This window comes from Bemisia tabaci, chromosome 6, assembly GCF_918797505.1.
Source record: "Bemisia tabaci chromosome 6, PGI_BMITA_v3".
NCBI classification, from domain to species: domain Eukaryota; kingdom Metazoa; phylum Arthropoda; class Insecta; order Hemiptera; family Aleyrodidae; genus Bemisia; species Bemisia tabaci.
This window is the reverse complement of record NC_092798.1, coordinates 23,255,011-23,270,625: the sequence shown is the minus strand read 5'-3', so window position 1 is coordinate 23,270,625 and position 15,615 is coordinate 23,255,011. Positions and strand designations below refer to the sequence as shown.

The following is a 15,615-nucleotide window of genomic DNA, read 5'->3' as shown; positions in this document are numbered from 1 at the left end:
ATAAAATGAGAAGTTATTAATAATTTAACACATGCAGTAACAAATTCTACAACTCATACAGCCAACAATAGGAAATTTCCAGCGATGACGAAGAGGTGAGGTTTTAATACGGGCGAGCGGAGAAGCCTTTCCCGCCTTGTTACAAGTACGATGGGCGGGAGCGGTGGGGTAGTGTAGCGGTCCGTCAATTCAAAATACCCGCGCAAAATTTGAGCGCGCATTCTGACACCGCCATCATTGTTGTTTACCTCACGTGACTTTCCTCTTATCATTATCAAACACGATAAGTAAGTAATGGTGCTTAGATAGCAGAAAGCAGACAATAAAATTGCATCTCTCGGCTTTCGTTCTCGGTCTCGGAAATCGGAATCTCAACTGTAGCAGAAACAAAGTACTGGCGCACGCGAATAAACTTCTCACGTTACAACAAAGTAAGCGGCGGATAACGCAATTCATACGATAAGTGCAGGCAGGTACCTACTTAGTGTGGTTTAGTTCGAGCAGCATTGACTGAGATCCTGGCATACAGGAATTAACTGTTCGAGACACTTCAAAACTTTAGTGCGGTGTTTGAGGGAACAGATATGCGTTAATAAGAAATGAGAGATTAAGTAAGTATATCCATTTTCTTGAATTTACCATTACTTAGTGCGGCTGTCAAGCAATCATAGCTGGTCTCAATGTTTCTTTTGATGCAAAACAAAATTGTATTAAGTACAAGTAGTTCATCTTCCCCCTAAAATTGTAGGACGTGCTTATGTACTGGTATTATTGCACTACGCAAAATTTCTGTTCAAAACACATGTAACCTAAAATTTCCCCAACCAATTTCTTAACAACAATTGATATCATCAGTGGATAAAGTAAACTGAAGGTGACTGACTACAGGTGATTTGATCCAGGCGAGGTCAAAGTGGCATGTCATATATTGTAAGTATCAGTGAAATTGATAAAACTAGCCAGATTTTAAATTGATTGTCATTAAAACAGCAATATATCTGGTACATATGTGCTGAGATCAATGTTTTTGAGGCCAAATCCTGTGTTTATTTCTCCTAACTTCGCAGTTTTTTATTGCAAAAGACTCATTAGACTAATGTACAGGGGCTATTCTCAATATTTTGACTAAAGCCTTAAAATTTGCCAAATTGTTTCATTTTAAAGATGTCCATACTTTGCACGCCAGTTTGCACACACCCAGAACATTTTACTTGTCACCCCTGATATTTTTGTTCTTAGCATCTACTCAAATCCAACAGGGGATGTTGGAGTTTTCTTAGCCAACAGGCATACAATTCAGCTTAAAGCTGATATCTCATTACAGAGGGAAAAAGCTCACACAGAAGCACAATTTTCCCTCAAAGAGATACGCTGTTGAGAGCAACAGTAGTTAGGTACGTCCATTCAGGAAGGCAACTGCACACGCGTTTCGGCCTTGCCGTTTGTGCAAATCCAAAACGTAGTGCGTCATTCAACCGCAACTTACTTAAATATTTTCACTTTGTAGATGTGTACATTTTGACTAAGTAAATTGCTCCTGCAGGATGAGCCCATATTAGGTCCTGACAGAAATTTCCCATTTACCCATGCACTCATTGTAAATAATAATGCTATTCCTTCTAGAAGAAGCATGACAGTTTGTTATTTTGCAACTTAAAAGGTTGACTTCGTAGGTACATAATCAGAAAAAAATTGCTCTAGAAGGACTATCAAGAGCAAAGATTTTTTTTCGAGTGAAAATTTAAGACAGTTTTCTCCAAAACACTTTCGCCTCATAGTCCCCTCTCATAAGTCTTCCCTCGACCCCACAGTTAGAAAGAACAAATATGTTCTCAAACTTTGGAGCACTACAGCTCTGCAGGGAAAATGCATGTTACACTCAAATGAACCACAACTGAAAACCCAAATAAGCCAAGTACGCGTAGCTATGGTGTCGGTACCTCGACCGGGCTGTGCTGTGTTGCCAAGGGTTGGAGGATTGGTTACTTGCATGGATGTGGCTACCGCCACTCATGATAAGTCTCATTTTTACCCAAGGCATCAAATTCTGTAGTCTTTCTTTTGCATCCTAAATTACACAGAATATCAGAGGTTCTAAGAGCAACCATTGGCGCATGGTGGAAGTTTATCACCGTATTAGCTTTTTAAAGCGAACTAAACTCTATTGAATGCTTTCAGAAATCAACGGGCATTCAAAGAAGACCTTTGACACTCTACTAATGTCAATCAAAGAACAGAACTGAAGTAAAATGGGTGTAAGAGGTTTGCAGACTTTTATTGAGGATTACAGCCCTCCTGAATGTTTTGCTCTTGTGAGCATCAAACAATTGGTCGAGGAATTTCGGTAAATAAAACTATATGTTTGCTTGTTTTTCAATGTTTCTGTATTCACTTTTATAATGCACCGTCAAAGTCTTTTAATCTTAGCTCCATTGATTATTTTTACAAAAAATGCCCTCCTAGGTAAGCAGATGCAACCCTCCCTTTAGTTTAGAAAAAACTCGAAAGAACTCTCTGAAATTATTTTCAGGGCAAAATTAACATTTTTTAAACTTAATTGATAATCATAAAAATTCTGCACAATCAGATAGAGGAGGCGCAAATAATATTTTTGTTTTTTCTTTTTCAAAGTAATTTCCTAATGACAACTCCCACCTTCAAAAAATTCATCATTCACTACCTCCTTGTATTGTGGGAAAAAGAAGAAGTGGGAATTCTGTAGAAATTTTTCATTTTCATCTTTAAATGGAATTCCATTTGTTTCAGTGCGGAGACAGGTGAACTCAACCCAAAAATTGTATTCGATGGATCATCAACAATGCGGTTTATATATGGAGATCTTGATTGGGTTTCTGGTGGCCAGATTAAGCAGTTCTTAAAAAAAATTGAAGATTTTGTAAAAGCCTTCACAAAGCTGGGTGTTCGCCCTGTGTTTTTTTTCGGAGGGTATGGCGCTGATTTCTCCTCTAGGGAAGGATGGTTTATGCGGTGCCGTGATAAACTTAACAAAGTTAATACAGTGTTTGATAAGTTAGCAAATGACACTTTGACTAGTGAATTGGAACCATTTTTATTTGTCATGCCGACCAACATTGGTTTTTCACATTATTTTCGACAAATTGAAGGCTGTGAGGTGAGTACAAGTGATTTTCTGCATAATTTTCTCGACAGTGCAACTGTTCCTGGAGCGAGGTCAGGATACCAAATGTTTCAACTGTAGGTGAAATTTTCAAAGTTGGAAGCTACAATAGTAAACATGAGACAGAAAACTGTTTGATGCAATTTGAGGCTTATGAACTTGGAGGTTTCACTTATCGTTAAAATATTTCTGTTCACCACCTCGTTCCTACAACAGTTGTTTAAACGAGGCCAGGCCTTGGGCCAATATTAAAACTATAAGTCTCTTGTCATGCGCGGAGATTTTCTGCCCTTAGTTGTAACATTAATCACCAAGCAACGTTTGAGGTTGAAGACCTTACTTTAAACTGGAAGACTTGGATACATCTTAATCCTTCAAATTTGATGTGCGTTTATCAGGGAGATTTTTTAGACTTCTCCATAAATGTACAGCATGTACAAAAAATAGCTAAGATAAGTCCAACATGACCTCGAAAGGTCAAGATTCAGCAGTCAACCTAGGACAATGTCAATGATGGGGAGAAATGAGCATTGATTTACCCATTAAACAAAGACATCCACTTTGATTTTCACACTGAACTGAAATTACAACTTGAATCAAATTCTGAGAAGATATTGCTGAGAGACTTTGAAATTATGAATCTCAATTTATGGTGCATTCAAGAAAGTATTAAAAAACTGTTGGTAATAGAAGATAAATTAAAAAATTCTGCACTTATTTTGAGTCCATCCATCTCAATTCCTTTCCATTACAAAATTGTAAAAACTTACTGCCTTTTGAAATTTTAAGTTCTGAAGAGTGCTGTTTTCTCATGAGGACTTTACTTAATTGAAAAATTTGAGAAGATAGAAAAATGAAACGAACTTTAGTGTTAGGATTAGCCCCTTTTTACCATTGAGCGTAAATTATTTACTTAGCATTATGATTTTTTGACTTGATGCAAGTATAAAGTAACCGCCTTTTTTCATTTTTCATCACCTGCCTACCCCCCCCCCCCCCCCCCACTTTAAGAAAGCATCTTCTGTAACTTGAAACTAGATTCTTTTTAGGTCTGATGTTGAGTTAAGCCCTTTGCCTGTTTACATCTATTTTCCAAGAAATATGATCCAAAACTTGTTCACTCGCCAAAAGATTTTTTGTGTTTACTTCAGATTATGTGCCGCACGCCTTAAATCCTACTGTAGATGCAAAACATCACACTCGGGCATTTTATCAGCAAGATTCTTGGTATGTCATGTGAGAAAGCCAATAATTTGGTGAAATTCAAGGGTATCATAGTTTCTTGTGATTAGAAAATTTCTCTATTTCGATTTTACCTGATGACCTATTCTAAATTGTTTAAAATTTGATTGTAGGTTCACAAAGGTCTTACAGACTGTGATTCTGAAATAGCCCATTATGCGAGAGAAAACAACTGTCTGGCAGTATTTGGACAGGATTCAGAATTCATAATCTATAAGAGTGTAAAATACTACTTGTCAGCGAAACATTTCAACATGGCCAGGATGGAAACTCGGATTTACAACAGAGAGCACTTTGCTGATTTTCTAGGCATCCACTCATCTCAACTTCCGCTTTTTGCCACCTTAGCAGGAAATAATACAGTCAATTATTTCAAGGATTTAAGGGTAATCTCAACTAAAATTTAATCATTTCATTATGAAAAATATTTTTGCCACCATTACACTTGAAATCGCTCAGGATTGAGCTTTATTTCTTAAGTTTATACATTCGTACGGTCAATATTTTATAGTTTAAGTGCAAATCTCTTTTAGTTTTGCACAAATGTCATGTTAATATCAACTCTCGGAAGTGTATCAGAAACAAGATGAACAATTCAGGGTCCTAAGAGGACAAAAATATTTGAAATTCATCTTTAAGAAATAAATGAAGAAAGATGAAATGGAATGAAGGAATGATCATGGATATTCGTGTTTATTTCAAAATGTCTGGCTTTATGAGACCTTTAAATCTGTGTGTGCACATCAACAAAATACTGAATTAAAGCTTCTGACGTTAATTTTCCTTTAAAACCACTGTCTTTTTCACCCTTCAAGATCTTTCACTTTAATGGAATGAAGAGTCATTTAGCCACTGGATCAGACAAATCTGGAATGGGCCTGTTGCAAACTTTTTCTTGAGCAAAAATAAGAGTTGTTCCTTATAGATAATGTCTCAAAAATCACGGTGAGCGCATCGGCAAACTCTGAAATGCACTCCTAACTTCACAATCTGCGCAAGACATTAGCGTTATTTTAAGCTTCTGAGCACTGAGAGTTTAAACCTTCCTCCTTAACGTTTTCTGGGTATCAAATTTTCAAAATAAAAAGGAGTTTTTAAGAAAATCAGAGTACAAAATTGGAGCAAAGTATCTGATAGAATAAGCTTTGACCTGATTTGCGCGTTATCCTTTAAAATAGGTAGGCACAGTTGGTCTTAAGCAAACTCTTTTTCTTGTTTCCATGGTCGGTGGATAAAAAGTCACCCTTTGTGGTGACAACGGTTGATAACATACTTTTTGTAGCTGACACTTTATTTCAGAAGAATTTTGAAAAATTGTCATTGTTTCTGACTGGCAATAATGTTCTAGCTTTCAGGCATGCCTTTAATTTTGAGAAAACAAGCTCACAAAACGTGACTTCATTAAAAACTACTTTTTTTCTGTTTCTGTCATTAGCGTTTTCATCGGTCACTGTGTAATATTAGAGGAGGAAAAGTGCGCTTTGAAGTTTTGTTTCCTGCTCTATCGGAATATATTAAAAAACTGCCTCGTGGTAGAGCTCTCTTCGACGTTCTACCAGACATTGCTCAAGAAGTCCTCCAGGATTCTGAGAAATCTTCACTCCTTGCAATGAGTATACGGAATTACATAGCTACACCAGAAACTTTTTTACGTGAGTCATAGTATGAATCGAACACATAATTTGGAGGAAACTAATTTTGAATAGTTTTTCATCCCAATTTTCTACACGGAAAAAAAAAGAATTGCTGATTCAGCAATTCAATTGCTAAAAACAGTGAGTGCAATGTTTCAACGCAAATTTTACAACAAATAAATGCTACTTTAACCACATTGTAAACTAATTTAACCAAGGGGGTGGTTAAAGTAGCATTTTTCTGTTGTAAAATCTGCATTGATACATTGCACTCACTGTTTTTAGCAATTGAATTGCTGAATCAGCAATTCTTTTTATTTCCGTGTATGTTCATCCAAAGAGAATTATTTTGAATTATCACAAAGGAGAAATAAATACTTAGTGAAGCCCTGAGCCTGGTCCTGCTATGACTTGGACATGCACTGAATGTATGAAATAAAAGACACTAACTTTCGAACATGCATCATCTCTTGAAGTAAGACATGGGAAAAAAAGTGTAAAGAAAATTGAAATTGCTTACTTGACCGATTCTCTTTTGAGGGGAAATAAACATAGGTATGTGCATATTCTTACCTGCAACAAAAGGAAGAAAAGAAATAATTATCAATGAGTAACAGATATTTTTTTATAAAGTAAGACAGAAAATTCCAAAATTCGTGGTCCTCTAGATAATCCTTGTTATCTTATGTTACTTTGTTTCTTAATACCCTTGTAAATGTAATTCATGCAGGCAGATGCAGAGGCATAAAGTTCTTGTACTGTAGTATAAATATTTTTTTTAAAAAAAAAAAATTAGAAAAAAACTTTAACATTCTTATCGTGGTTGATGATTGGGTACATGGTTTTAGAATAAGTCTGAGGATTATCTACTCGCAGGAATTTTAAAAAGATATGAATGAATGTGAACTTTTTTTTCTTTCTCCTTAGTTTTGAACTTTTTAGAGGGTTTCAAAAAGTTGGCTCTTGGAATTTTGGACAAGCTAAAACCGCAGAACTTAAAGACTCAAGGGACTAAAGTTATGAGATTATTATCTATTTATCTAAAAACATTTCTCAAAATTTGCATTTATCTCATCAAATATGCATTTTCAAAAATTGGTTGAGGCTTACTTAAAGTATTTTTGGCTGGCTAAAAAGGTCAAGAACATGGAAGGATAATGATTTCCGATTGAATGTCTTTATTTTCAAGCATATACCATTTAAGAGGAGGAACATTCGTTGTGTGCAAGATGTTGGGCACAGCTGGGTGACTAAAGGGAGAGACAAACAATTCAAGATTTCCTGTTTCTTTATTTTCTTGCAGCTGCACGTATTTCTGAGCATCCAGAATGGAACGCAATATTGGAGGTTGCAGAAAAGTTACATAGAGCAGATATAAATTCAGCAATCATATTAAAAATCATGCTTGGGGATGGTTTTGGATCCTCTGCCGGGTTTGAAGACTTTCGGAAAAATGATCTTCCTCCAGCAATGAGTATGCTACGCACCATGAGAAAAAGATTCTATGGCATTATTTTGATGGAAAAACCAGCTGACGTAGAACCCGAGATAGTGGAGGAGTGGAGTGTGGAGGGAAACTCCAATATAAAAAAACCTTTTACAGTTTGGCCAATTTTACCCACAGGTAAGTTATGCTGTGATTTATTTCCTGTAGCATCTAACAAAAAAAGCCCTAAATTCTGGCGCTTCTAGCAACCAGCAATACGTTGCTCAGAAAGATTAGACGGGAGTAATTCGCAGTTGTTAAGAGTTATCTAGAGGAATTTTTTAGAGAATTTTGATTATTTGTATGAGGAGATATGTAGAAGAGGAACACAAATATAAGGAGAAGGAGGCTGAATTAGTAAGCAGGTAATTTACCTGCACAAAGCTGTAAAAATAAAAGGCCTCCTACAATAATTTTTTTATGTCAAGATCATTCACTCATACTCATATGTAAAATTGATCTATTTTCACAGAATATTGAATTTTTTCCCATGTTATAGGCTTGGTTCAGAAAATGAATGCACACTCATAACATTCTTTGTATTTGTGACAAACGCACCACTAATTCTTTTTCCATTCTAGATCGTCATCCAGGATTATTGGCACTTTGGGGTGATGACCGATCGCAGGAAATGGAAATGATTAGATGGCGATTATTTGTGCATGCCGTGTCTCCTCGGCTTAATCCTGAAGAAGTAATGAACCTACCTGAGCATTTGGTTATTCCAGTTGCTGCCCTTTTTTACATAGAGGTGAGCCAACTTTGTAGTAAACAATGGTTCAGTTTTTAAAAAAAACCCAAAATTTTTCCAAGATTCTTTTTTTTTTATCAAATTTTAACTAATAACTTGCCATCACTGAAAATTGAAACCCACAAATTCCAAAGATATTTTCTTTTAGATGATGTTTTTTTTTTTTTTTTTTTTTTTTTTTTTTTTTTTTTTGTTTATTTGTCATTCAACAACGTTACAATAGAATTAAAAGATTTACATCAAAAGAGATAAAAAATAAAAACAGGTAAGAAAGGGGGGTACGAAAGATTGAATTAAATCATTAAATCATTGTTGAGTGACTGCTGGAAACACCATCAGGCATAGCATCAGCATCAAGGGTCTTTTTTCTACTTTCTATCACGATCTTCACATAATTACACGTGGCCGTCCAATTGTCTTTTGAGCTTAAGATATTTTCCAGGAAGTTTGAGGTCAGAAAAAGGTCGCCAATCTGGTGTTCCAGACGCGATCGCTCTGGCGTGTAGTAGGAGCAGGCGAAAAGTGCATGTTCGGGAGTGTCCGTGGCCGATGGGCAATGAGGACAGGCATCAGTTTTTGAAATATTCATGCGGTGTAAATAGAAGTTGAAACAGCCATGCCCTGTTAGTAATTGTGTTAGATGATGTCAAATCCTAACATGGAAGTTCATGAACAGAATCATTGAAACCAGAGACCAAAACCGATAGAATGAGTGAACAGTAGCAAACACAAACTGCTTGATAATAATGTACAATGTTGCCCTTAACATGCGGAGTCAGCTTGAATGATGTCTTTTCTTGGTTGTATACTGGAATGTCCTCTCGAGATTGTGCTGCTGCCCCCAGAACAAGGGAATGAAGTCTATGGTGGTGATAATTTCAGCGGAACAATTTTTGCCAATTAGGGTTGAAAAATAAAATTTTGATTTGTTGATGAAAAACTCTCCAGTGTCCTAAAGAATTATTAATAAGCCGTTTACTTTATTTTTGTGCCAATGGAGCAAGTAAAGTGGCATAAAAGAAAGGCTTGTAAAATTGTAGTTACGAAGAATTGTAAAACTACATTTTTTAAAATGATGTTTTTAAACCGTGAACTTCAAACCGACATGACTTTAGTTTGGTTTGACTTTTCCAAATCGACGGTGTAAGTCGGCAATCACATAACTCAGTTTGCAACGTTGCAGACTTCCTGTCATACTTTATTTTTTAAAAAGAAAACTCCTCAGTGGCAGTTCTTCAAAACTGCCGTGATTTTTCTTCTCTGCTTGAAGGAAATTCTGCATAAACTACAAGGAATGTTGTCAATTTGTTCATTCTTAAAAAAATAACATAGAGGCGGAGATTTTCAGACACCTTAAACGAGATATGTGATCGCGGATTTGTGCTGTCGAAATGTGTTTTGTCCTCAAATACAAGATAAATTTTGCTTCTATTTGATTTAGTTCTCTGTATTCAAAATAATGGTGTCTTTATTCATATGTTCCACTAATCAAAGGAGCAAGATTTTTTGAAGCCATGGGAAATAGAGGCTTTGCTGGCGGTGGCTGTTACGTTGCCTTCAGAGTCACTTGATCGCCTAGCTGACCTGTCTTCAGATCCAGTAAATTTACGAGCCATTCGTGTTGCTACCATTTACACACGCACGCTTTGTGCCGTTATTCGGTTAATCACTCTTTGCGGTTATCCTTTACCTGCTTCCAAGGTACGTAAAACTAGATCGCAAAAATCAGTACTCTTTCAGCATTTTTTCAGTATATACTTCCCAAAAAAATTAAATTAGGAAAATTCAGCACTATTTCAAAACGTTAAAAAATTCGCCTGTGTATGGCGGCAAAAATGACGTAGCTGAGAAATTCAAAGTTCATCGGTGTCCTGAAGATCAACTAGCTAAACAGTCGCGCTTTAGAAGGCAAATACTGCTCTGAGAATCAATGCGCGAAGGATTGCATACTGTTTCCAGACTATATTGAAAAACAAGTATGAAATGAAGCAAAAAATTCGGGACGTTTTGCAAAATTCCAGTACTTTTTCAGTACCTCTGGACTGCCCTCTCGGAAGCAATACAATATCTGGACTTCCCCGATTAGTAGGTGGATGCATTGACTTGAGAAAGAATTCTTCGACCTTCCGTTCCATGAATGATTGAAAATTTTGTCATTTAATCTGGAGCTACACAAATACATAATTAATTTTATTTGTTTATGTATTTGCAGGCTTTTGCTCATGCTTATTTTGACGGAAAACTTTTTCAACACATATACCAAAATGCCACGTATGGAGTGTCCCAAGAAGTTCTTCTCGAAGATCAGGTAAAATTGAGTCAATTTAACTTGAAAGAGTCATTTTTCTTTATAATGAGGTACTTGATTGTATTTATAGATATACCTTTACTTTAGAACTCTTACATTGTATGTTGAGATGAAAGTCAGAGCTTGTCGACTCTCATCAGCAGTGTCATTAGGGCTAATCACACATTCACATGTCTCTTGACAGATTACAAGCTAAGTCTAGATATACACTAAATTTTTTCCTCATATTCACCTATTTTTGTGTCGTTCAACCATCCCTTTTCCATGTGGGTATCTGAGTTGAGAGAGGAAAAACGAACAAAAAATTGTTGGCCGATTACAGCCTCAATGATCTATAATCATTATTATCACCCCCAATTTGTATTTTTCGTGTAAAGAATATTTATTCCCAAACCCAGGTTTCTAAATCATACCCCAACCAAGGTTTCTAATCATAGAATTGGGCAATCGATTGGCCAATCAAACAATTTAAAGTTCATACAACAAGGCTTCGGAACTTAAGACTTTCCAGTAAAAAACTTACTTTACCAAATTAAAATAACATTTGAATTGATGTTGGTGTTGATTATTTCTGTCAGCTTGGTGATCAGTTTGTTGTTGGCAAAATAATGTTTTAATCTTTCTTCATTACAGGCCTGTCATGTACAACAATTCAGAGAAGCAAAGCAACTATTATTCAAGAACTCCACCAGCAGAAAATCATTCAGAGAAGCTCATGAATGATTATTTGCTTCCTAATCTCATCTTGGCTTGTTCAGTATTTTAAGAAGAGATGATCATTGATTGCAACTTTTTTTTTCACTTGCTTTAAACCTACTATTTATCTCCTTTGCAATGACCATTGCAAGTATACCATTGCAATCTATATTTTGTTAATGTTTTGGAATAGAAATATTAATTTTGTTACATTAATTTTGAGAATTAGTGCCCATTGGTGTTTGTTACCTGGCAAGAAATGGGCAAATTTGTCCAAAGTTACTGTGTGCTATGGCAGATTAAATGAAAAAGTCAAATCAAACGGCGAATGGAATTTATGAATTATTTATCTCTTCTTGACCTAGGTACTAATTTCATCACAACTTGCTCAGTATTTTAAGACGTGATTGTTCACTTTAACAATTCTTTTTAAAACTTTTTGCTTACTCCTTACTTCTTTTGAAACTACATATTGTTTTGTAGATTTTCCTTATGTTTTGAAGCTGAGAATTTTTCTTTTTCAAATAAAATATTTATGAAACAGTTACAAATTTGATTGTTATTCAATCTGAAATGGACAAACTTCTTCACAGACAGACACCTCTAGAGTCAATTAAATGAAATGGTTGCATTGTGAATCTTAAATTATAATGCCTAGGGGTTATTTTTCCTCTTCACAGAATAGATCAAACTACAGAGTTCAAACATTGGCTCCACATGGTTACTCCCTTTATATTCAAAAGAGTTTGCTTACCTACTTACATTAATTAGAAAACTCTTAAGTTTTTGGTTTTGGAACATTTGCCTTTCATTTTCTTTTTTGCTAGCACCTCATTATGTCAAGTTCAATTACCTTTTTATTTCTTTATTTTTCTTTGGTGGGAGAAAGTGTTTATAAGACCATCTTTCGTCGTTCAAAGAATCAAATCCAACTTTGCACATTCAACTACGGCAAGCTAGGTACATTGACAAGATCTTTTCAGAATTCTTAACAGTACTCATACTACCATGCTATATCGCCGTTTGAACATTCGAGAGTTGCCAAGTTTCCTTCAATAAAATGTTTCTTTGGGAGAAAAGTTATGCATATTTTCCTTCAAATTTTCAGATAATTAAGATTAAAGAGCAAACAATATTGACTGCAAAACTGAGAGACACATTTTAACAGCTTTCCCAGCAAATTCGCATTTTATCAGGAGAAATTTGGCAGCGCCTGAAGGTTCATACGGCGTTTTTTCTCAGCACGGCAGAATAGGGAAGAGCACCATGTGAGTCTCCAGATGTTGCCAGATGTCCTTCGACGAAAAACAAAGCTTCTGGGCTACTTGTAAACATACTTTTCTTCAATCATCTCAATGGATTTTCTGCAAGATTTGACTTTGAGTATCCGATTCCAAAGAAAAATATTGATAACTTATCTCAAAAATAAGTACCTACATCTTTGAGGGAAATTTGGCAACATTCGGATGTTCATGCGGCGTCAGTCTTTAGCCTCTCGGTAACCGCTAGCTCACGCGATGAGCGCAGATCCTCCGTATTCCTGCACTGACTTAATGAAAACAACAACAGCAACATTGTAAGCAGAATTCATTATCTATTTGTAGATTGATTGAAACCAAATGACCTCCAGGGGTAATGGTTCAACCTATTTTGGATACTCGTCATCTCTCGTCAACATAAATCAAAGATGCGCGATACGGCTTGGACAATAATTGCTCTACCATCATCAGCTTCCATGAGAATTCCGTAAAATCTTAATTTCATTAATTAGGGCTTTGTCAAAAGATTCACGGGCTCTGTAGATTAATTCATGGCTTTGCAGATAGATTTATAAGGCCTTATTGGCGATCAAGTCACGATTTTGTCGATCTATTCACGGTTGTCGATCAAATCGCGTCGATAGGTTCAAATTTTTGTTTTCAATCGATTCAACGATGGTTTATTTTTTTTTTTTTTCAAATTAATTGTCAATCGGATGACGTTTTTATTTTTCGATCAATTCATGTCGATCGAATCCATACCCTTCGTGTCGTTATGGTAAGTGATGTAGGTATGCGTGTAGAATTTACGAAAAGATAAATTATTATTTTACAAAATGACTTCCAACGCAGGTTCAGAAAATATTTCCCTGTTCCTTATTCGCGAGAGTAAAATAATGAAAAAAAAACACATTATTTTCATTGTGAGTTCACTAATTGACCTTGAGTACATACGATTCAACGGTAAAACTATGTGGTCTCGGCTGCGCTTTTTCAAAATTTTGGCCCCCTCCTTATTTGCAAGAAAAAAGGGGGGGGGGGATACTGGACATATTTGCACGAAATTTCCTTGAAAGGGCCAATCATAATTGTAAAACATAATGACCAGTTATCCTTTAAAAAATTGTAGCATTTGCAAAACCATTCTGTAAAAAAGAAAAAGTTGTCCCGTTTTTCAGCAATAAATATTATCACAGTATTACCAAATCAGCGGTAGGGAGCTCGTTGGGCAATAAGACACGGATGCATCCGTCAAAAAATGGAAATAGAGCAAAGGTATGGAGGCGCGTTGATGACGGCGCAGAGATACAACTATTCGTACTTGATGGATGTCCGTGCTGCATCTGAAAAATTGAAGGCGCGATGACGCGAGACGAGGAATCGAAATACTCTGCTTGCAATGCTCCGCCGTCGCGCCTTCAATTTTTCAGATGCAGCACGGACATTCATCAAGTACGAATAGTTGTATCTCTGCGCCGTCATCGACGCGCCTCCTTTCCTCCACTCCGTTTCCGTGTAATGACGACTCCGCTTGTATTATTTGTAGTTGTAAAGAGGTACATGAGCGACACATTCGAGGATAGGAGCGACAAAATCGGGCCCCGTTTTTAATTTTCTTTCGGGTTAATTTGACCCGGCTTGGGCATCTGGAGGTTGAAGGAAAACTAGTTAACAGTTCGCCTTGTTCTCTGTGAATTTTTTTACTCAGCCTGCAAAAAGTCACACAAAATGGACCACTAGACAAAGTACGAATTTTAGCATTCTGATTTATGTTTCTAGACCAAAATTTCACGTAGAACACGATGCGCACAGCAAAAACTACCAAAATCAACTCCTTACGAAGATACACAATGATTCTTGATGCGTGAATTCAAACCATCCGCTCATGAAAACTCAATGCTCTACGTGATTCACATCGTGCGCTAAACGTTATCACGACAGTCTTTGCGATATAAAAATCTGGCAACGTCGATCTGGAAGCTTTGGCTCAGCTGTAGCAAATTGCTTATAGTTTGAACAACACATGGTGAGAAATGAACATTGCTCGATTGAGAAGCTAGCTAAAACCGTTGTGGTGCGCCATTTGACTTACGTAAAGCTTTGAGTTTCTTGTGAGTGGGCGGTTCAAATTCCTTGCAACCAGTGTGAAATAAAAACGTTAATATCTTCGTTCGGAGTTGGTTTCAGTAATTTTCGTTGCGCGAATCGTGTTTTAGGTGAAATTTTGGTTAAGGAACATATATCAGATTGCTTAAATTCGTACCTTGTCTAGTGGTCCATTGCAAGGAAACAGTTTAATCAGTTTCCCTCGATAGAAACACTGCCTCAGTAAAGAGATATGTCTTTGGTAAAGAGGAACAAGCCTCCAGACGTTGCAATATTTCCTTCAATAAAAAACAAATTTACAAGGAGAATTATGAAAATTTTTCTTTGAATTTTGTTGACAAGATTGTTCGCACTTTAATTTACAATAGCTGCAAATTTCAAAGCAATAATTCCCAAAAAATACATGTTTCGTCCGGGAAAATTTGGCAACTCCTGAATATCCATACGGCGTTCTTCATAAGCACGGCAGAACGAAACACAATCGGAGATTTTTAAACGTTGGAATTGAGGTACGCATGCTTCGCATTTAGCTATCGATCGACACATAACTTTGATGATGATGACCATTGAGTGCCGAAGATTCTACCGGTGGGAGAAGAGGGTTTGGTGAAGGTGAGTTTAGAGGTGGATTTAGTGAGGAGAGATAAGTGTGGCGAATTCCGTGCTGCTCTACCGTACTAAAAGTCTAAGAGCAGTAATTCCGTTTGCTGCCGAAAGTTCTTCGCTTGCAAACTATAATTCCGCTCGTTTAAAGAATAAGACACACTTTACACAAATGCCAAAATTGAAACGTTTACATCGATGAATGACGGGGGCGAAAATTTGAAATAGGCCCCATACTTGTTCCTGGTCTTTTATTAACATAAAATTGTGTTCTACTCCTATTTTTTTAGCCTCAAGATAGAATTTTGATACTCATTAAGTCCGTCACAAATTCGATAAAATTGGGACCGTGTACGTTTTAAGATCCCAGAAACCATCCACACATGAGATA

The 15,615-nt window shown here is 36.4% G+C and overlaps 2 protein-coding genes across 3 annotated transcripts in view; one reads left to right on the top strand and one right to left on the bottom strand.

Moving 5' to 3' along the window:
- Gdap2 (ganglioside induced differentiation associated protein 2) overlaps nt 1–15,615 on the bottom strand; it is a 145,138-nt gene that overhangs the window by 52,599 nt on the left and 76,924 nt on the right. The window lies entirely within an intron of this gene.
- Nucleotides 299–11,481, top strand: LOC109041438 (constitutive coactivator of peroxisome proliferator-activated receptor gamma). Of its 2 annotated transcripts, none has more exons than XM_019057800.2 (10): nt 299–611; nt 2,179–2,344; nt 2,767–3,133; nt 4,495–4,767; nt 5,817–6,033; nt 7,319–7,639; nt 8,083–8,252; nt 9,747–9,953; nt 10,465–10,560; nt 11,194–11,481. In XM_019057800.2, the coding sequence occupies exons 2-10, from the start codon at nt 2,250–2,252 to the stop codon at nt 11,281–11,283; spliced, it is 1,836 nt and encodes a 611-aa protein (XP_018913345.2). In that variant the 5' UTR covers nt 299–611; nt 2,179–2,249; the 3' UTR covers nt 11,284–11,481. The 2 variants fall into 2 exon arrangements, with proteins under 2 accessions (XP_018913345.2, XP_018913352.2); XM_019057807.2 differs by lacking the exon at nt 299–611 and adding an exon at nt 631–930.

Excerpts from the sequence above, each read along its gene's own strand:
- LOC109041438 (XM_019057800.2), top strand. The coding sequence starts at position 2,250 with ATGGGTGTAAGAGGTTTGCAGACTTTTATTGAGGATTACAGCCCTCCT. Across the intron at positions 9,954-10,464 it reads ATCCTTTACCTGCTTCCAAG|GCTTTTGCTCATGCTTATTT; the intron begins GTACGTAAAACT and ends ATGTATTTGCAG. Across the intron at positions 10,561-11,193 it reads AAGTTCTTCTCGAAGATCAG|GCCTGTCATGTACAACAATT; the intron begins GTAAAATTGAGT and ends TCTTCATTACAG.